The following is a 21,574-nucleotide window of genomic DNA, read 5'->3' as shown; positions in this document are numbered from 1 at the left end:
ACTCCCTCTTATCATTTCATTATGTGTGTTAGATAAGACCCTAATTCAAACACATCGTTGCTAATGAAAATATCCCTACACATACTGAGATATCATAATAGGTGCAGCATGGGAAGATAAGCATTTAGGAGGTATTTATATCTCTGAAACATCTTCTAAAAATGAGAATAGAAGGTTGATAAGAACCAAAGCTTTATTGTCCATATGTTTTCAGTAAGGTTGTTTCTAAAGCTAATTTTTCTACAGATTCCAATGCTAAAAAAAAAAAAAAATAATTCTGAGACACTTTATAACAGGATTTTTCTTAGTTTAATGTATTACACCTGGATTATTTAATTACTTTTTCCAGACCTATATCTGGTCTACCAGGCTAGTCATGAAAAAATTAAATCATATGCCACTACAGATACCATTTTGGTTTGTTTTAGTTAGGTTTACTGTGGGTATACTGCTTAATTTCCATGACTGCATTTGTTTAATAGATTAACAGATTGAGAATTCTTCTTTCACTTTTTCTAGGCAAATGGCTTACGACAATAAAAATCTGCTTTCTGAATCACACCATAGGTAAATGAGTAGTGTGAAGCAAAACAACAACAATTATTTGACCATTATGGCCCCCTTCATCAGTTTATTAATACCATTAAAAAAATCTAGAAAAACAAAACTTTTTCTGAAGTTTAGAGCAAGAGGAAATCCTATGGGGAAGGTTAAGAATGGAGGCATGATGAACAATTGAAGGAAATTGCCTTTCAGTAGTCATGAATGTTTAATCTTCTCTTCCTCTGATTGACAGGATCATACCATACTCACAGAGTACCCATTTATTCCTACAAATCCAACAAGCTTGGAATGCAATTTATGAGGAAATTATCTGGACTTGTATTTCTGTTGCAGTACTTTTGATTTACCCAAGGAAAATTAAAATGTACATGATATCAGAATGTTCTAAAGTATATAAAGCCAAGATTAATCACCCGGAAAAGTACAGAGTGCCATAACACCTCGTAACACTGTAAGTAAAGGTTTTAAGGACTACAAAGTCCGTGGCCAACTTAGCTTGCATACAGGGTTTTGTTATTATTTATTATTCTTTTTATAGTTTGCCCAAGGCATCCCATATGGCATTCACAGCTCCGTTGTACATAAGTACTGTACAAACAAATTACAGTTTGCTATCTGCATTTCTTCTTTGTTGTGCAAATGATTGTTTCCTGTACTCTGCAGGAAAACATCATACTGGAAAGAAAAATTCCAAGCCTCCAGTCATCGATATTTTTAATTTTGATGATTTTCTTTGCCCTTCCCCTGAAAGCAGTATTCAAGGTTTCAAGTAATTCCACCAGGTGCATATTTGGCAGGTCTGTCATCCTTGCCTTGCGTGTCAAGCTGCAGTTTGTTAGAGCAGACCCATTACTGACTGTTGTGAAGACAATATGCAGGCAGAAAGCCATTTGTCTGTCTCACCTCAGACTAAGGAGAAAAGTAGCCAAAAGCAAAAGCAGGTACTTGATCAGTTTAGTGGGAAAAAGATAGAAGTGCCTTGTCAAGGAAGCGGCATTCCCCTCAGCATACCCACGAGTCCCAGAGTATTTCTCTCCCAAACTAACTACAGAAATCTTGCTCTGATGAAAGACTGCAGTAGTCATTCCTTCCACATATCCCTCCCTTCTTATTGTATCAAATCCAGACATCTCAGCACTCTTCAGAGCCACAAAATATCCAAACTTTTGCCCTGACCCCCACCCATATAGCCATACTAGCCACCCCTGGCAGTGCCCACTACTCCCTCTCTCACAAGCACCCACACAAATATCTGTACTTGTGACCTCCATGCTGCTGAGCACCCCAGTCCCTCAGCAAGCTAATCAGAAAGCTCCACAGAGAATGGAAATGCAATTATGGTCCTTTGGAAACTGGTGAATAATTAATTTAACCATTTTCTATTGCAGGTCATTAATTTTTACTGCTCTCAGATGGTTTGCTATTATAGAGAGTAAGTTTAATAAATCTTGAACTGTAAGGGCCAGTATTTGTGGACACAGGCACCCAAGCACAGAGTGCCTGCAGAAACTCCAGATGTATAAAACATTTACCAGTAAGTACAAGGACCTTAATATTGGTTTCATGTACACCTTCATGCATGCTTTCAGTTTTACACTGATGAAACTTCCAGTAGAATAACTCCTGATTTATCTTGGAAAAGACTTGGGGGACAAACACTTCTAAGATGTAAGATTTCTGAAGTAGATTTTTAGCATACAGAAATCTGCAACATAAAATCGAATTACATTGATTTACAATGATGATCTGAACAATTAAAAAGATCAGGAAATAAACTTATGAGAGATAATGAAAATGTAAGGGAACAGACAGATTATAAGGGCAAACCATATAACTTAACAAAGTAAAGCAGTCAACAATATGACTACTTGACATGGGCCAGTCAAACTTAAGAAAGCAAGCATTTGGTAAAACTAAAAGGAGAAATTGAAGGGTACACACCACAAATGTCTGATGACCCTTTCAATTAAGGTCACCAAAGATCTTAACCAAAGAGCTCTGAACTGATCAGGAAACAGTCCTAAGGCATAAATAAGACTGTCTTGACAGGGCATGGATTGAGATTTTAAAAATAGGCAATACTGTGAAGATTTCATTAACCAGACAACTGTCAGAAGCGGTAAGGGGAAGCAGTAATAGGGGAATTATTGTCAGCTAGAATGCTTCCACTTTACAGTTTTGAAGACAAAGATAGTAGAAACAAAGGTAGTCACATGTCTTTTGAAACAATGAGTGTTGCCAGCTCTCAGGAATATATTGTGAAAGATTATTGTTTGGTGATGACAACCTACATCTGATCTTCAGATAATATCAGAGAAAATATCCTCTGACTGGTTGATTAATCACTTACTGCTGCCTTCTTCTGAGGAACAGTCAATAAACTAAGCAGGCAGCCTTTACATTCCTAGTCCTCAGTGACAGGGAGAAATCTGAACACAAAATCAGGTCATTCTGTTCTGGTAGTATTTTATATCTGCTGTGAACCTCTTTTGTAAAAACTGTGTAAACAAGAAAAAAAAAACCCTGTCTCTGGAGAGCTCACAATATATGAAATCTCCAGAGATAAGCACTGGAGAGCTAAAAGCACCTGGACTTTAATTCCATAAATTTGACTCTGACTGACAGACACCTGCAAACAGCACTACCAAAATCAGTCAGTAGTGCTCCCCATAATATGGAAGACCAGTTTTAAAAAAGAGGCATTTGGCAATTTAAAGGAAAATGCTGTAAGGATATAAATCACTAGTGCTCTGTCCGAGCTTCTCTTTCAACAATAAATCTTAATTTTTGGAGGTCAGACAGACACAGTTAGGAGAGAATTTTTTCAAGAGAAGCACTTTTCTAAAAGCTTGTTTGTCTTCCCAAGCACGTCATTTAGCAATGATTTGCTCTAGACAGAAAAATATATTCACCCAAAGCAGTAAGGTAGCAAGAAAGAGTTGCCCTGGGGACTTTTTGTCCTAGCAGAGGAGCATATTTACTGAATAAATACTGTGATGGATTTTAACTACATTCTGTGTTTTTGTATTGTAGCACAGTATTTTCCTGAAATAAACATTGCAGTGCAGAAGAGCAGTAGTCTTGAAACTGCCTAATTTACTCCCAGTCACAACTGAACATAGGAGATATCCAGTAAAAAAAATATTCAGACACTGTAGGGATGAATGACTCCCATGAAATGCAGCCACCTTCTGGATACAGCACAACAATGTGAAACAGTGGACAGAGACAGTTAAAGCCAAGAGATGGGTAACATGTAATTTTCGAAAGAAAATAAAGATATTTGGTAGGCATGCTAACTTATTCTTTCAATATTGCTTGGTCTTTCCACAGGCCAATCAGACATCATTTCATTATTAAATTTGATCCATCAATTCAAAAAGTGTTTGTTCTTAGTTAAATTCCTGTCTGTTTCTGTATATGTGAGATTTGTGTATTATTATTTTTCACTGTCTCTGTATTCTATTATATTCTTCCTTCTTAAAATTCTTCTTTTAAATAATCATGTTTTTACAAATATTGTAATATTGTTTTAAACACCACCATCTGAAAAAAAAAAAAAGTCTCTCTATGCTTCAGCTTTTCATAGAAAACACCAAGCTTCCTATTCATTATGTATTACTTGACAAGACATAGAGTTTCATGCTCCTGAATAAAAATGATCATGATGAAAAGGATGAATGTCTCATAGAAGAATCCTGTTGCTGTTCAGAAGCACCTCTGGTGCTACCTGTCAACATCAAAAGGTAGAAAATAATAAGTGATAAGAGTAATTGCTCAGAGATGACAGATTTCTACCTGTGGAAGTTCTCATGAATACCGAGATGCTTCTCTTACCTAATGAATTGAAGATAAATTCAAAATGAGGTCAGGAAAGACTTTAGATAAACACTTTCACACATAGTGTACAGTGGCTCATATACATGCCTTGTCATTTAAAATATTTAATATATTTTAAATATTTACATTTTTAATAGGTTTTTGATACATTTTATATCAAGACCAGTATGAAGTCAGAAAACATACATTTTGGAATGCAAGCATAATGACCATGACAGAGAATAGTCACTGACTATCAGTCAGTTGATAGTCAAGTAATGATAGTGATGCGTAAGAATTCTAAATGTGTTCATTACAGGTCACGAAAAATCATGGGACTATGGTTTGACTATAGTATTGCACTTCAGAGAAGTTTTTATTTTAATTTCTTTATATTTTAAGCTGAATTATTTTTCTGTTCACGCATGTAATTCTGACCTAGTAAAGAAACGCAATTATTCTGGCTAATGTTACATAATAAGAAGAAAATTCACCAAGTTTTTATGACCTTTCCCAGTAAAATATTTGTCCATGTTTGCTTGAGATCGGTGCCAGCTGAAATTCTGCCCAGTGCTGTTCAGAGGCACACTGACAAAGACATCTTGCCTCTACTAGAATGTAAGGAAATTCAAAGTAACTTCAGGTTTGGTAACTCAGTTTCTTGGACTGCAGCATCTTTTTGGCCCATCACTCCAGGAAATAAATTTTTTGACACAGTCCACACGGTGGCACTATCCGATCATATTTGCTTTGTACTACTGGTTTATGTCATTTTTGTCATGTTCGATCTTAAACAGATCTTTTTTTTTTTTTTTTTTTTTCTTTCTTTACCTAAGCTGAAACATTGTTAAAAAATGTCCGGTTATATGTTTAAAGACTCATCTCCACAACACACAGAAGCCTGGAGCCACAAGGTTGAGTGGGGGAAAAATGAAGGGATAAAGGGATAAAATGTGTCCTGCAAAGAGGCTGCTGGTCAGGATGCTGGTCTGGCCATCCCTGGCACCCGATCAGCGCAGTCTGCCCTGGCTTCTCATTCAACTCCATTTCTAGCTCTTTTCCTGAGTGAGGGGCTCCTTATTCCGTGCACACAGGGCTGTGCAGCAACTGGAGCGGGACCAGGGGCCACAGGGGCCCAGGCACCTCTGCTGCCAGCACCTGGAGATACTGGGGAACGTGAGTGGTGTGTGTGGGTGTGAAAGTCAGTGTGTGTACTCACCAACAAACATCAGGCTGCATCAGCCAGAAAATAGGATAAGAAGCTGAGGAGCTAAATATTGGAGAGTCTGTAATACTGGTAAGACCAGGGGTCTGAGAGTCAGCTACTGGGAGGGACCAGGGGGTCCAGGCCAGCTACTGGGGGGAACTTGAGATCTGGTAAGGCCATAGGTCTGGACCAGCTGCAGGAGAGCGTGTCTGGGTGAGGGACAAGTAGGAGAGGAGAGGAGCCCTGGGTCAGCTGCTGCCGAGACCAAATGGCTAAAGCCAGCCCCTTGAGGGGAGTATGGGGTGTCCGTGTGAGTGTCCATGCCCATGTGCACGGGTGTTGCTGTGTGCAAGGGGTCTGTACCAGCAGGTGAAGCGCATCAGGAGCTGGCATGCCCACATGCCGGCAGCTGGGGAAACCGGGATCCAGGGGCCTGGCACTGGCCCATCTGAGTGTTTAAAGTCAGATACCGGAGGGATCCACGCTTTATGAATGTATATGTATTTGCATATATTTTCTGCTAACAGGCTTTCAGCCTGATCAGCCAGGAGGGAAACAGGATCAGGCCAGTCCTGTCCGCATTACACCACCGGTGTCTGCACGAGCGCTGTGGTTTTGGTCCCAGCTGAACTGTGCATGCAGCCACGTGTATATGTGTATGTACATGGTGAGTATGTGCATGTATTGGGAGTACACCCTCAGGGTTGCTACTGGCTGGATGTGGGGCTGTGGAGCTGTGGCAGCCGTGCTGCTGTTCAACTGCTGGATTTGGCAGCTCCTAACAGAATGTATGTACATTTTAGATTGGTAGTACTTCTGCTTTCTTATGACCTTTAAATAATAACTTTTTAGTCATATTTTAAACAATATTGGGGTGTCCATTTTTCATTCCTTTTTAGGACTCTGAGCTTTTACAAATGTTTTCCAATTTAGTGTAACTTATGAAGCATAAATGAGGAAAAATTGGCACAACAATAAATTTCAAATAGATGTAATGAGTTTCTTGACAATAACGAGGTGACTAACATTAGAAATAAATGCCATTTGTGTTAGCTCGACTCTTGCCATATGCTAGACTGAGCTCATTCTGTGCGTTTACAGAGCTTTAAATCATAATTAGACATCTCTAAGCTGTTAGAAGTTTGATAACTTCACTTAAAAGAACATACTGTATACCATGGTAATAGATACTAGTTTAGCAGATGATTTTTTTTCCTTGAACTTTTTTTCTACTCCCACTTCTCTTTTGTGTAATCTCATCCCATTACTTTAATTCATTTCAGTACAATTAAAGGCAAGTTAAATGTCTGTTGCTATACCCCATGTAATTCAGTATGATCCATGTTAGAGAGGATATATTTTCTGGCTTTTAATTTTGTCTTTATTGTCAAAGTTTGTTCACCCAAGTTTTGTTACATTTAAATATAAAACGTAAACACATACAAATATGTTTACATGCAATATACAAATCCTTTATGTAGAAAAATTCATACAGTTATACAGCTTATACATTTCCACTTGATACAGTACATGGAAAGGAGATGTAGAACTGCACACATCTCTCAGGAGGTGTGTGGCAATGTTTTCAGGTTGCACATCAATACTGTATGGCAGTTTAGGACAGGAAGGAAGTGGCAACTACTGCTTGCTGCAAAACCCACCGAAAGAAGGGTATGCTCTGTTGTTCAAACCACTCTCAACATTGACAGAGTTGAAACAAATGGACTTAGAAGAGATCAAGATACTTAAAGAGATACTGTGTTCTGCACCCCAATAAAGTAACAAAAAAATAAAAATGCTTTCCAGGAAGATGCTCGTCTAATCTGTATTTTAAATTTCCTGTGATGCAAATGTCACTTCCTCCTTGCAGTATGTGGTGCAAAACTTTATTTCCTCCTAAAATTTTCAGTTTTGATATGACAACCTCACCTGCTGCAAGGTAGGCCCATTTCTTCTTGCCCTATGCACTCTGGATACTGAGAAGGGATTATTCCTTTCCATTTGTAGTGCTCCTTTATGTTTTTGAATGCTTTTATGCAACCCATCACTTTCTAATCTCTAGATTAAGCAGCTATTTCAGTCTTGTCTTTTCAATCATGCCTTCTAGACCTTCCACCACTCTCATGGCTCTCCTCTGGATTGTCTCTACTTGGTTTAGATCTTTCTCAAAGTCTGGCAACCAGAATTGGACCAAGCACAGAGTGATACAACGGTGAGACAAACTGAAACATTACTTTACCTCCTTTAAAGGCAGCATTTCTTTTCTGATGCTGAACTGTTGAGTGCCAAAAAAAGTCCTGATTCATGTCTCAGCTAAAAGCAGCAGCCCTCGGTGGTGCTGTCGTCCATTACTCAGAGCCAGCATTGGTGATGCTGGCTGTGTTGCCTTGGGGTTCGTAATGCTTCACCAGAGCCCCCAGAAGACAATTTTTTCCTAACAAAAAAATCTGGATAAGCGTAGTGGAGACTACAGTGGTTACCATCTTGGTTTGGAATATATTTTTTCGTACTAGGTGGACTCCAGCTCTGTCCACAGCTGGAGTTAATTGTTTGGTATAAGAACAAATAGGATGAAGTGGAGTGACATCATATTCTCATCTAGTATACAAAGAGGAAAAGATTTAAATAAGCCATATCTTTTCTGCATATGAAACTCAAAATAGCTATACAGAAATCAGTAAAGTTTCTGTGGGTTTCCTGCTATATCTGATAGGCAGAATATACCTCAATCATTTTAGCTGAACATTTAAAACATACCGTGCAGCATATAGTGCTGCAATTTGGAGAATGAAGGAAGCTTACACTAGTGAGTACTTTGCTGAATTGCTTCATATGATAGTAGTATTATTATATTAAGTCTAAGATTCTGTAGTGAAGATGTTCTCTCTCATGTTAATACCCTTAACCCAGGAATATAAAATAAAATGGCATTTCATGAAAGAGACAGCAAAGTGAGGAATTTATTCTGCAAAAAGATGTATGTGGAGAGGGGAAACTCAGAAGCATGTCAGCATCCACTTCCTTTGCCATCTTTGATACCGCAGCTGGCATGGGGTAAGACAAACAAGGACACATGACAGAGGTAGGAAAGCACTGGATGAAAAAGGCTTTGCAGTTTCTCTCCTACACAAAAAAAAAAAAAAAAAAAAACCAAACAAACAACCAAAACCAAAACATAAACACCACAACTCTCAAGAGGAGGAAAATTTCAGATCCAGTATGCCTGGCTACTCTCATTGTCAGGAAGAGAGAACTGTTGTGGGTGGCTGGAGGTGACCTAGATACATACACCCCAGTTTCACAAGAATCCTTTCTCTGGCTCCTGGCATGTCTGCTTCTTCCACACAGTATCCTGGCTCCAAGCGTGCCATCCGTAACTGCAGTCTGTGTCGGGATAAGTGCCACAGGTGTAGGTGTTCATAGCACAAGGGTAGCACCAACGTTAACATGACTAGCACTAAAGGGCGGGATGATGCTGAGTAATCTCTGCTGCCTAACTCAGATTTCATCCATCCACTCAGTAAACACCCGGCATGCTAATGTTGTAGAATCACTGCAGCACTGCCAAAAAAGATGAAAACTAAGAGGTGCATTGGCACTGTTTCTCCCAACTTCTCTATTTCAGCTCTATATGAGTGTTTTTATTTCCCAGTGATACAAACCGGAGATGATCCCTCTCTTCAGCAGAAAAATATCCTTCTGTCTCTTGCATGAAGCCAGCCTCAACTGTAACTATAAAAATGAAGGAGGGAAAAGGCATAACCAAGTCTGGGAGTTTGGGCAATGTCTTTTGAAGAGGCAGAATCACATTTTATACTGGTGGCATACGTACTGTTGCACGGCCAGTGTGGTCTGAGCCCAAAAGTGGCAGACCGTCTCGCTAGCTCCTGCAAATCTCTCTGTCCTGCTGCCGTTACATAAGCGCCGGTGTCCCAGTTTGCTTGTGCAGCTCCCTGCCTTGTGCACGATGATGCGCCGGAGCCTACGCCAAAGGTAATGCCCCGCAGAACGCTGTGTGGTGCCACAATAATGACAGTAATATGACTAGCAATAGTAATTAGCAGTGACAGCTCGATACAGTCATTTTCAGAAGTACTTTGGCTACTGGCCAGAGCGCACTTCGGGGGTGTTCGGGCTCGGGGCTGAGGCCGGCGCCTCACCCCCCGGTTCCCTGGCGCAGCGGCCAAAGCGGCCGCGCCCGGACAAGCTGCTGGGGCCTTGCTGGGGCCGCGGCGTGGCGTGGCGTGGCGTGGCGTGGCGCAGCGCAGCCCCTCCGCGATGCGCGCAAAACCGGCGGGCTGGGGGGCCCAGCGGGGCGGGGGGAGGCGCGCTGGGCTGCAGCCTGGGGGGGGGTGGGGGGGGGTGGAGCGGAGGTGGCTGCGGCCTGGGAAGCGCCGCAAGGGCACCCCACGCTCCCGCACCCCACGCACACGCAGTCCCCACACACGCAGCCCCGCTCGCCGCCCTCTCCCCGCCCCCGCACCTGCTTCCTCGCCGCGGGGCGGGGCGGGGCGGGGCGGGGCGGGGCGGCGTGTTGTGCTCCGTAACCAGGGAGGCGCGCCGAGGCGCGGAGGAGCGCGGTGCAGCGCGGAGCGGCGAGGCGGGCGGAGGTAGGGCGCGGCCGGGGCCGGAGGTCCTCGGGGTCTGTGGGCGTTCGGCGGGGGCCGCCGCCTCGGTGAGCACAGGGTGAGCCCGCGGGTGGGTGGACCGCGGCCAGGAGGACCCCCGCGGTGTCTCCGCCATCCCCCCCCAACCAGCTCCTCCTCCTCCTCTTCCTCCTCCTCCTCCTCCTCCTCCTCCCCAGCGCCAAACTGTCTTGAGGTTAAGCCGAAACTCGCTGCCGTGATTGCGGAGTTTGTTCGTTTTCCTGGGGGTGGATTTGAGGTTTTGCCCTTTCAGAGTACGGGGGTAGAAAATCCCGGGGGAGGGCCGTGGTTCACCTCCTCAAGTGCACGTGTGTGTGTTGCAGAGATCCCCGGTTTTATGCTCAGTCACACGCTGCAGGCCAAAAATGTAGTTAATCAAGGAAGATGTGGCTGTTGGTATGCACTCCCAATAAGCTGGTCTTAGTCTGGGGCGCATGCAGTGATGATGCAAAAAGGACAAGTGCACTGTAGCAAAGATGCATAGAGTCCATATGTTCCCCTGGTATGTGTGGTAACTCCCCAGAGGTAATACCTGCTGAAATACCAGCAGAGAAGGTTGTTACTAGGATTTTGACAACCATGTTTTCAACCATATTAATGCTGAGGAAAAGTGCTTGTAAGGATTTAGTAGTCTGCTATAATAGACTAGATTTTGCAAACTGATGAGGAATTACTTATGTAAATTCATCAACGTGATGCTGAGGGAAACTCCAGTGCTCATCACTGTGCAGGATTTATACCTATGTGGCTTGTAGGGAAATCGTATGGGGTGTTTCTGGCTGCTTGCCAGCACTTTTCAAGTGTCGAGCCTGTTGCAAGTCTCTTAACAGGCACACACTTTCCTGTAGTAGTACTAGTGATGGCCTGTCTGCTTTCTGTGATCTCTGGAAATTATTTTTGTGATTCTTGTGTGCACTTTGACACTTAAAGAGATCCCAAGCTATAAATGCTGATCAGCTATGTTAAAGTACTGCTACTGGACAGAGAATATCAGCGTGCTATGTTATTTTAACTGGCAAAGAGAAATGTTTTTTTTGTTTTGTTTTGTTTGTTGTACTAAGTTTCATGAGCTGAATGACACGACAAAACTGGTTAATGAGGTACAGTGTTAATAGTAGAGTTACTCACTTTTTTTCTGGTAGGGGTCCATATCTGTTGTCATATGGGATGTTGAACATATTTTTTAGAGCATGGGAGTTTCCCTTGGAAAACAGAGCTCTCCAGAATGAGCAGGGTGCTGCATCCTGCAGTGATTCAATGCTCATCCTTGCAAACTCTGCTAGATGTGAAAGTAGAAGTAATAATCTCACCACTTTCCTCCTGTTATTTTAATTCCTGTTCCTAGCATCTGGGTTTGTTTGTTTGATTGATTGTTTAATATTACCGTCAGAGATTATATATGTCAATGGCAATTCTGTATTGCTGAGTATAGAATACCAATGGATGGGTATAAATAACAGTTGAACCCAAATACATTTGAGACCTTTTAAAAAAATGTATTATTTTTACTTTAAGTAATTGTGCTAAGTGCCAGTAGTGATTTGGAGTGCTGCACTTAATACAGACAGAGGAATCTCATCATGACTGTACACGTTCCTGCAGCATTACTTTTTCCTCATTAAATACAAGAATTCTCAAAGGACCTTTTTTTCTTTTTTTGTACTTTGGGACCTTAGGAGTATCTTCCTGTGAACTTCACTAGATCCACGCAGAGTTACACAGCACGACAGCAAGTGCACTGCTCAAAGAAACTAGCTCTGATACTGGGTCAGGGAGAGCAGAGGCACACAGGGAAGGAGGAGCACCCTGGTAGTATTTAAATGCATTTGGGGAGAAGGTAAGAGTGCCTGGCCCCGAGGAGGATCTGGCTGGATGAGGTACTGAACAAGGCGAGAATCCCTGGAGAACTTCCCAGGTCAGCACACTGAGAGTGATCGCTGCGGGTCTGTGGGGCTTCGGTGGGTCAGGCCCCGAGAGACATACACGTATGTTCCCCCTTTGGACAGACACCACCTTAGCTCACCCAGTTATGCTTCGGTAAAGGAAGTCAGTTGTGCCTCAGTTTCTTTCTTTTTGAGTAGTGGCTGTAGTTACTGGGAAAGTAAATATATCAAACATAAACAAATATTTCCATACTTCCTTGTTACCATGGCTAGTGACAAAACTTTAGAGCTTTTGTGTCTCCTTAGAGGTCACAAAAATAACAGCAGCAGTGTGCCTCTGAAGCAACTGAACTTTTGCCTTTATTTCACTCAAAGGCACAGATTTAATGGTGGAAACAGAGGTGTTTCTGCTTTTCCATTTATATGGCAGCTGTATCTGCCCCTTGCTCACAAGTTACACTTCACCTAAGCCTTCTTGCTTGGGAGATGTGCAGAAATACCAAAGAATTGATGCTTACTGGCTTATCTCAAACTCAGTTTGACCCACCCTTTCCTGAGATGCTTCAGTGTTTTCTATTTTAGTGGTCTTTCATTTTTTTTTTTTTTTTTTTCTCCTGCAGCTGTACCTCTGCAAGAGCCTTCTGCTATAGGTCATGTAATGCCACAGAAATCCTAAGTGCCATATCAATATTAAAACAGAAAAATCATCACGGCTCTCCCACATTTAACCAGCTTACACATTATGTCTGAACTTCACTCTGCCCTATTTGCTTGTGTACTGTGACCTCTGATCTTAATCTTGGCCTGTCTTTGTCTGCACAGATAGTAAGCTCTCTGAGGCAAGGATTATATCCTGTGTTTGTAGAAGGTAATGAGCTACTGATCCCAGTCTCCTGCTGTTACCAACTTCTATATAAACTATAGTATATTCCTGCAGAATTTCAGTAGCAGGATTACTAAACTGTAGTATACACTGTATCTAACTTTTCATATCAGAAAGACAGTGAATGACCTTTCTTTGAATATATCTAACAATGTATGGTCTGCCAATTTTTCTAAAAAATATCAAGTCTCTGCCTTCTATCTTCTAGAAAACTTTGCATTTTCTGTTTAAATGGAATTACAGCTTTCAAGACACCAATCAGTATCACACCACTGGATTTTTGCCCATCCCCCCAAAAACCTAATAGAAAGTAAAAAATAAAATCCTCACTTGCTGAAATGTAAATACATACATAGGTGTGTGCATGACTAGGGATCTACAAATAATTTTTAAATACTGGAGTACAGTGGTAGGTAAAGCATAGAAAAATCGTGTGCCATACATGGCACAGATTTAAATGTCAGATATGCAAATTACCTTGAATCTTCCAAATTATTAATTGCCGTTGCAGACCCTCAACCTCTGCTAAATGAAGAACTTTTGTTAAGCTCCAAACAATGCTGAAGCATAACTAGAGGAACCAAAATAATCTGGATCTCCAGAAGGATCCAAACTTCTCTTACTCTTCCTCCCCATGCTTTGCAAGAGAAACAAATTTCAATACGTCCAGGTAGCTGCTGCACATCAAATCAGTTTGGGGTTGGATGGGCAGTGAGAACATCTTGTTTCAGCGTTCCTGTTTCAATGTGTTCTTTGTCAAAGGTCATAATCTGTCTCTTCCACATTTTTCTACTAAAAAGCAATAAACATAGTAGAGAAAGGAAGCACAGAATGTCAGTGTTGGGATCCAACTATCAAAAACACCTTTCAGAGACAAAATTGCATTTTCCGTGATCTTATGTGGTGCACAGTTATGTCCCATTGGATTTGGGAAAGCTCCAGTGTGCACTGACTGGTGCTACAGTGAGCTTAAGTGAACTACAGATTTTCAATTCAACCATGTGTTACAGTTACCAAAGGGACTCTTCTGTTGGCCTGGATTTTGGAAAACCAGTGAGGAGGTACCAGATTTTCTCTGAAGACAGTATAAGAATCATTTTGAATCACTTTACCCCACTTCTTCATACTAGTTCTTAATTTTAATATATTCAGTAGGCATTACCTGCAGCTTGACAGATTTATTCAAGTAAGTTTACAAACAGATTCTCAATTCATCAGCTACGAGTTTTCAGTATTCTAGGATTAATTTTATAATGTTTTTCCACTTTGATTTTATTTCAGATGATGCTGTTTCCATTTCTGTTGTGCCTTTATCAGAATGGTCTTCAATAGAAAATCAGTGTTTTACTAACTGAGGCAAATTAATCTCCACTCGATCTTATTTTCTACTTTCTTTTTACTTCCTGGCTATGAACCATTTGCTTGTCTTTACTTCCTTAGTCTAACTCAGCTGGTCTTTCAGCAAGTCTCTCTTTGTCCCTGCAGACAGCACACACTATGTCAGAGCTCTTCACTTCTCATTGGTTATTTCTGCCCACTTATTTCTGAGTAATGGCTTTTCCAATTATGTTTGGAGCGGTTTTATTCTGACCTGCGTAGGTGTACAGTGACTGGAGCCTGGACTTAAAGAAATCCCCATCCAGCTTCACAGGGGACACAGTGTTCAGTCTAGTTGACTTCTGTAACTGATGTCCCTTTTATTTATTTTGTAAGCACTGTCTCTTTAGATCATCTCCTGACCTGCTTACATGTGTTGAGTTATTCTTCTAATAGTTTGGACTACATCAATCAGTCCCCTAGGCAGGGCTATTTTCTGTGATTAGCTTTTTGGTTTTCCACCGCTAGCTAAAACCCAACTGAAAATAGCTGGTTCTGTGATTTCTGATGTTTAAAAATACTGTTATGACCTACAGAAAATTCTGTTTCCCACCTTTATGTGAATCGTTTATTTCTGATTGACTCGAGGTTCACTGCTGTCTCACAGAATCGCATCCGTTCCATCAGTGTCTGTCACTCTGGCCACATTTCTAAGACCTCTTATGTTTCAGAAACAGAACCTGTGGTTCAAAGTGGACCTGTAGTGCTACAGCAGTAAACCATACTCGGGATATTTTTCCTGGAAATGTTTTTTGACTTGATCAGTTCTGTATCACTGTTTCTTACCAGGGAAGCCTGCCTCTTTATTAACATAGAATGGCGATCCAGTACTTGACCTTATTTGTGTTGTTCCTGAGATTCTGCTCAGTTCATGTACTATAGCTATTTTAGTTATTCCACTGTATTTCTTGCATCTGTATAACATTTGAAAATGGCTTCTAGCTGCCAGGAGTTCTTTGAATTTATACTCTGTTTTTTGTCTTCTCAAATATCTCTTTTTGATATGTCCCAGGTTAGAAACAGTCCTTTTACTGCCTGACACCAGTCTATTTATTGCTCTCATCAATATCTTTACTTATTTATCCTTGTTTGTCTGGAGTTTCTTTATCCATTGCTGCTATAATGGGAGATTACAGAAGTCTAGAACTATTATTTTCAGGTACAACCATGCTTTCGCATTAGTAGCAATATTGCCCAGGCTGCTGTATGTGGCACGAACCCATTGTAATGGGAATCTGAAATTTGTGCCAACATGAAGGACAGTCAGAGAATTTTTTACTGGTTTTTTTTTTTTTTTTTTTTTTTTTTTGGTCAGGTTTATCTTCAGCCATTGTTACACATCTTGTACGTTGTCTGCACCTAGCAGATATCTCTTTGCTTTTCTGGAACCATGCTGCTGACAGGCCTGTCTGTTTTCCTTCAATATGTTTTATAAACTTTAAGAACTAAAATTTAAAATACAACCTGGTCTTGCCAATGGTACTCTAGGTTTACCAATAAAAATAAAATATATTCTCTTTTTTAATAGTAGATAATTCAAAGCACTCCTGAGCACAGTGGAAAAAATGAGAATTATACTGGGGACCGGGAAAAGTTAATCCATAATAATCTAGTGTTTTTTTTTATCTCTTTCATAGAACAGACATCCTACTTTTCTGGCATTTGAAGAGAGAAACCTTACAAACCAAAGAACTGTAAACTGCATATTACTATAGCAGATTGGTAGGTCTAATGGTTTTATATGAGAGAAGTTCACGTTTCTTCATCTAAAACCAGAGTACCAGGATATTAATATAACAAAATGGTGTCAGCGTAACTTTACCCATTAAATTCAGATAAGTGGCAAATGCAATAAAAAATGTATCTAATTCATATGCAAAACCTTTCCGTTTTACTCTTGTGTATTTGTTCCCTCTATGTTCAAAAAATTAATAATTCATAATAACGAATCACTTGTTGAATGCTAAAGCAAGGAATAGCTCATATAGTCCTTCAGGCTTATTTCAGTCTAAGATTTATGAGAATTAAGTCATATGCTTTTTAAAAAACCTTTGCATTTTGAAAACATATCCATCTGAAAATGCATCTTTGTGTCTGGCACTGAAATTAAAAACTCATTCCATTCATTGCAAATGATTTTATGTAGCAGCTATGAGAATATTTAATTAAGATTTTAATGTTTACAAATCTGAAAAACACCATCTTTTGGTAGGAAAAAAAGACCTTTTGTTGCAGGTTTTAATTATTTGTAGAATTTGGGAAAAATTTCCCCTCTGAATTACAATGAATAGCTGACTGTGCATGTAAGTTTTCTTGTTCTGTGGAGCTTTAGATGTTGGCTGAAGGTCAGGTGAGAACAGTACATGAAGCTTCACATCATCTGTCCCGCTGATGTCTTTGCTGTGCTCCGAGCTGTGGTTTTCTGCCTGTCGAGGTGACTGCACAAGAGAATCTTTCCTTCCCACCTGTACTAATTTAGTGTCGTCTTTAAATTAGTTAATTCCCACTACTTGCAAAGAAGCTTTTGAATGAGGAGCCATATTTAGAACCACAGATTCTTCTTATGCAGCATATAATTTAATATCAACTAGTTAAATTATTAATTGCAAGTCTGCCATTTATTGCTGCACAGTGACTCAGCCTGCCGTATGAGTAGATTGAACATATATCTCCATTACAATTTCCCAGACACTTTTTAACTTGGAGTTGGATCAGCATCTTCCACAGCTCCTCTAAATCTGCTCTTGTACAGCTGATTTACAGCAGCTCTGTCATGGTGTGAGTGGGCTGCTATTCTGACATTGTTAGTGCTGTTAGCCAAAAAACAGTCAGACGAGGCATTTTTAATACCCCTTATCTCTGCCCAACAATTAGTCTAGCAGCTTGCTATTAAAAATTGCTGTACCTCACTTCCCGTACTGCTCAAAATGTCAGCAGTGCCACTGCTGCAGAAACAAGGCTTCATTCAACCCGCTTTGTTGCCAGTATTTCTGGTCTGGATGGGGTTAGACAGACTGATGTTTCATTTAAGTATTGCAGAGGAAGCAAAGTTCCATGAGCTGGTGTGTAGGCACAAGCATCAGAAAACCTCCTGCTCCCCGTCCACTGAGTCAGGTCCTGTTTGGTGTCGGCTGTGGAAGAGAACTCTGGGTGCTGCCACGCTGAGCGGTGATTCAGCAGAGCCGGGGGACCGTCAGCCCCAGCCGGCGTTGCAGCTGAGAGGTGTCGTGGTGGCACCTTCTTGCACGTAGCTGTCGCAAGGGTGAGGCTTCCTGGCTGCCAGGGTGCCTTCTCCTGTTTGGGCAATGGTGGCTGATACGCACGGTCTCTGTGCACCCCGCGAAGGGTGAGGGGCAAAGCCTGGAAGGTGGGAAGGAGGGAGGGACAGTAGGAGGCCCTGAAGGAGGGGAAGAGAGCAGGATTAAGAGCATCCAGATGTCTTGTGCAATGTGTAGGCATATGCAAAGATAGCAGTAATGTGGCTAGAGTAGGTATTGGTACCAGTCTGGCCACGGCGTGCAAGAGTGCAGCCGGCACACACGAGTGGACTTTACAGTCTGTTCTGTGTTTGATCCATAAGAAGTGTGCTCCCTTCAGCTCTGCTACCTGAAAGTCAGCTTGAGTCTGCTGACCTGAGCAGAGCTTATGTATCCAAAACACAAGGTAAACATATGATAAAACCAGCATTAAGCAGGAAAGGAGGGAGTTCCTTGCGTCAAGCAGTGTTTGAAGGGTCAGAATAGGAACTGTTGAAATGTGATTTTCTCTGGCAGCCCTCACATGTTGACACAGCTCATCTGGGGCAGTTCAACGTGCTTAAAGCTGTGCAGCCTAAAGGCTTGTCTGCCTGCTGTCAGAGGACTCTATTCTATGACAGACCTTGGGGCCAGGAAAAGAGGAAAGTGCACACTGCCAGTAAAACCACTCATATTTGTGGTATTGATCAACTGCATATCATCTTGAATTTGGGATGCACCCAATGTGTGTATAGTATGAATCCAATTATTCTTGGTGTCTATACGCTCAGTTCTTTCTTAACAGGGAAACAGGTGAGTACATACACATGTACTTGTTCCTCAGAAGATAAGATGTTATTGATAACATTATCTGAAGAATCAAATTTGATTTTTTTTTTTTTTTTTAGAAGAGTTTTTCGGTCACGTGGATTTTATTATAGTTACAAGTGTTAAGTTCATGTAGCAGTTCTGGTTCACAGCTTCTGATGTTAAATGACCCAAAATACAACATCATGATACATGAGAAAAGTAAATGTAAATACAATTTTATTTAATAATAAAGTATATGAATCTCAGTATTTCAGATTAGAGCACCTAGTCCAGTGGAGGCTAGAGATTATCTTGATCAATCAGTTACTATTACATTCTCCTTTCTAGCATGGTGAAATAGAACGAGAGTTGTACAGCTTTTAGATTTTACAAGTGGTTTCATTTTTCCTCTTTTATTCCTAATATTTATGTTAAGAAGTATTACAGTATTACTTTTAATATGTATAACAGTATTGTTATTTCTAACACAATGTCCACAAGCATCCTCAGGAAAGCATTGATGTCTGATGCATTGCCAATTGTTTTTAATGATTTGTTTTTGCAGCTTCATTCTGCTGATGATTGGCAAGCAAGCTTTCAGCATTAAATGTGTCTCTGGCTGAGGCATGCACTACGGGCAAAACATGCTGCTCATTACGTGTTAAAATAGTTATTAAGTCTTACTAATTAGTTTTGCAGAGCTGGTTAAAGTTTCCTCTAAGCCTTGGCACTTTCCTTCCCAGGCGCTGAGGCTGGTTGCCGACGCCGTGGCCGGCCCTGCGAGGGCTGGCGTTGGGGCGGAGGTGCCGGGTGGCCCCAGGCATGCTGTGTCAGGGCTGAGCCTTGGGGGCTGAAAGGGAGCCGTCCCAGATCCGCGGCTTGGAGGGAGACTTCTGTCCGGGGAGACGGACTCGCTGCGGAGAGATCATGGCCTCATCCCGACTAGCGGCAAGATCTAGAGATATTGCCAATGTCATGCAACGACTTCAAGGTAAGAGACTGACTTGGGCTGGTGCGCTCTGCCGTCCGTTGATTATAAATAGAGGTTCCTATTTTTTTACTACAGTACACAGTCAGGACAATATTTCTGAAGCTTAATAACTGTTCTGAACTTATCTACTGGAAAAGATTCATAGTGTATCTGAAGGGCTCTGATTATGAATCCATTGGGATAGCATTAATAGGGCTGTTTGAAAGCAGCTGATATTATGAACGTGGATATCATGAATCCATGGGACAGGACACTGAATGGAAGATGGTGAGACTTCAATTCTGTTTCTCCCACGTGACATGACTGTTCTCATAGAAAAGAGAATGGAAATGATATCTGTTCTCTCCTCAGCTCTGAAGTCTACAGGTAGATCTGCTCTACTGACAAACTGCTATTTATTAGTTTGGCAATACTTGCTGTCTCCAAACAAGAACTGTATCTTGTTATATTGTTAAGAATTGAAGAACATATAGCTCAGTGAGCTACTTATAGCGCTGAAGTTGGTGACCTTTTAGATAACATATCACATGATGTCTTCGCAATATTCACTGAGTATTTATTATGGTTTTAAGTGTTACAATAAAGCATTAATAAATAAAGTTTTTGTCTTGTTTTTTAAGACTTTATACACCTAAATGCTGCAGCTACAAGCTTGCATTCAGTATGTATGTTATTGTTCAAATGATGATACTTACTAGAAACAAATTGTCAGTGCTGCTGTAGGTTTCACTCCTGTTAACTTTTAAACTTGATCATAAATCCCTGACCTCTTACCTTTATGCACCAGCTTCTACTGACTTTAACAAAAGCATCTATGCACAGAACCCTTGCTACCCCCTTCTGCACGTTCTAAATCTGGAAGCTTTATCTTCCTATGGATTTTATTTCCCTTTATTGTTTTTCAGTTCAGGTTATCTGAACTCAGCTTTCCAGCCACCAGCTACAACTACTGTGCATAATTTCCACATAGCCTCAGTAAGTAAATATAAGAGTAAATAAAGATGCAGAGTTTGTCCTATTTAGACCTGCTACAGCACTTCTCCCATTCCAAAATGCTTCTGCTTGATGTTACTCAGCCTTTTGTACAGTTATTATCTTCTTCCTTTCTATTTTTATTTCTTTCTATTTTTATTTGTGTCTTACGCCACAATCTTGGGCAATGGTTGTTCAAAGTGCCCGCAAACATAGAGGAAGGAAATATTCCCTGCCCAGAGAATTAAACATTAGGATAAGACACTCTCATTAGTTTGTGTCTACCTGGAGATTGCAAGGGTACAGTGAGGCGGCCTTGCTCACGGAACAGGCAGGGGTCTTAGTATACTCTCTATATATGTAGTGTGTGTGTGTGTGTATATATCAATGTGTTTATATATATATATTAAAAAAAGCCATGTTCTTAATAATGATTCAAAAAAAAAAAGAGATTTTGAAGCAAGAAATAAAATAATTATGAAAATGTGAGACTTTCTGGGGAATATAAAGAAACGCATGTGAGAAATGGCAGAAGCACTCAAAGGTTATGGAAGCGTATTGCAAAGGAAAGGATCAGGGAGCTGAGCCGTGTTCAGGGAAGATTATCCAGGCTGGTACTCTGAAGCAATGAGTGAGGAAGATGCTACAGGAGGCATTTACAGAGCATGTGGACTATTAATTATCAGACTGATATATACTAACTTTCTAAACATTTGTAAATGTCTTGCTGACAAAATGTCTGTTCTGTTTATTTGCACTTTTTTTTTATGTAATTGTTTTTTATTTTTATGTATTTTGCTCTGATGAAATCTGATACACAGTTCAGTCTGCTATATGTTTGCGGGTTTGGTTTTGGTTGTTTTTTTGTTTTGTTTTGTTTTTTTTAATTAAGAAAAAATAATGAAGTGACCTCTTAAGACATTTTAGAAGAAAATGTGTGAACTAAATGCAAATTTGGCATTGCATGTTAGTCTGAGGTCATACCTATAACTGGATTCTTTTCTTCTCAGATGAAATCAGTTCAGCTTGGTATTTCTGGGATTTGAGTTTTGCTACAGAAGCACTACTTCAATAAATCACCTATGCCAAGACTGGAGTGCTTGGAGCCTGTCTTTTTTTAGTCTGTAGTTCTGCATTATGGATGAGCAGGCAATCTGCACTGCGACTACCTTAGCCCTTGTGAAAT

General features: G+C 40.8%; 1 protein-coding gene across 1 annotated transcript in view; it reads left to right on the top strand.

Moving 5' to 3' along the window:
* The first annotated feature begins 4,122 nt into the window (after positions 1-4,122).
* Positions 4,123-21,574, top strand: part of SYNE1 (spectrin repeat containing nuclear envelope protein 1) — a 329,785-nt gene continuing 312,333 nt past the window's right edge. The window contains 3 exon segments of the mRNA XM_042795897.1: positions 4,123-6,257; positions 7,698-7,802; positions 19,169-19,416. Coding sequence (XP_042651831.1) covers positions 19,353-19,416 — 64 coding nt within the window. The 5' untranslated portion in view covers positions 4,123-6,257; positions 7,698-7,802; positions 19,169-19,352.

Source organism: Tyto alba, unplaced genomic scaffold (genome assembly GCF_018691265.1).
Source record: "Tyto alba isolate M040663 unplaced genomic scaffold, T.alba_DEE_v4.0 Super-Scaffold_22, whole genome shotgun sequence".
NCBI lineage: Eukaryota > Metazoa > Chordata > Aves > Strigiformes > Tytonidae > Tyto > Tyto alba.
Note: the sequence above shows the minus strand (reverse complement) of the source record. Positions and strands in the feature narration are given on the sequence as shown.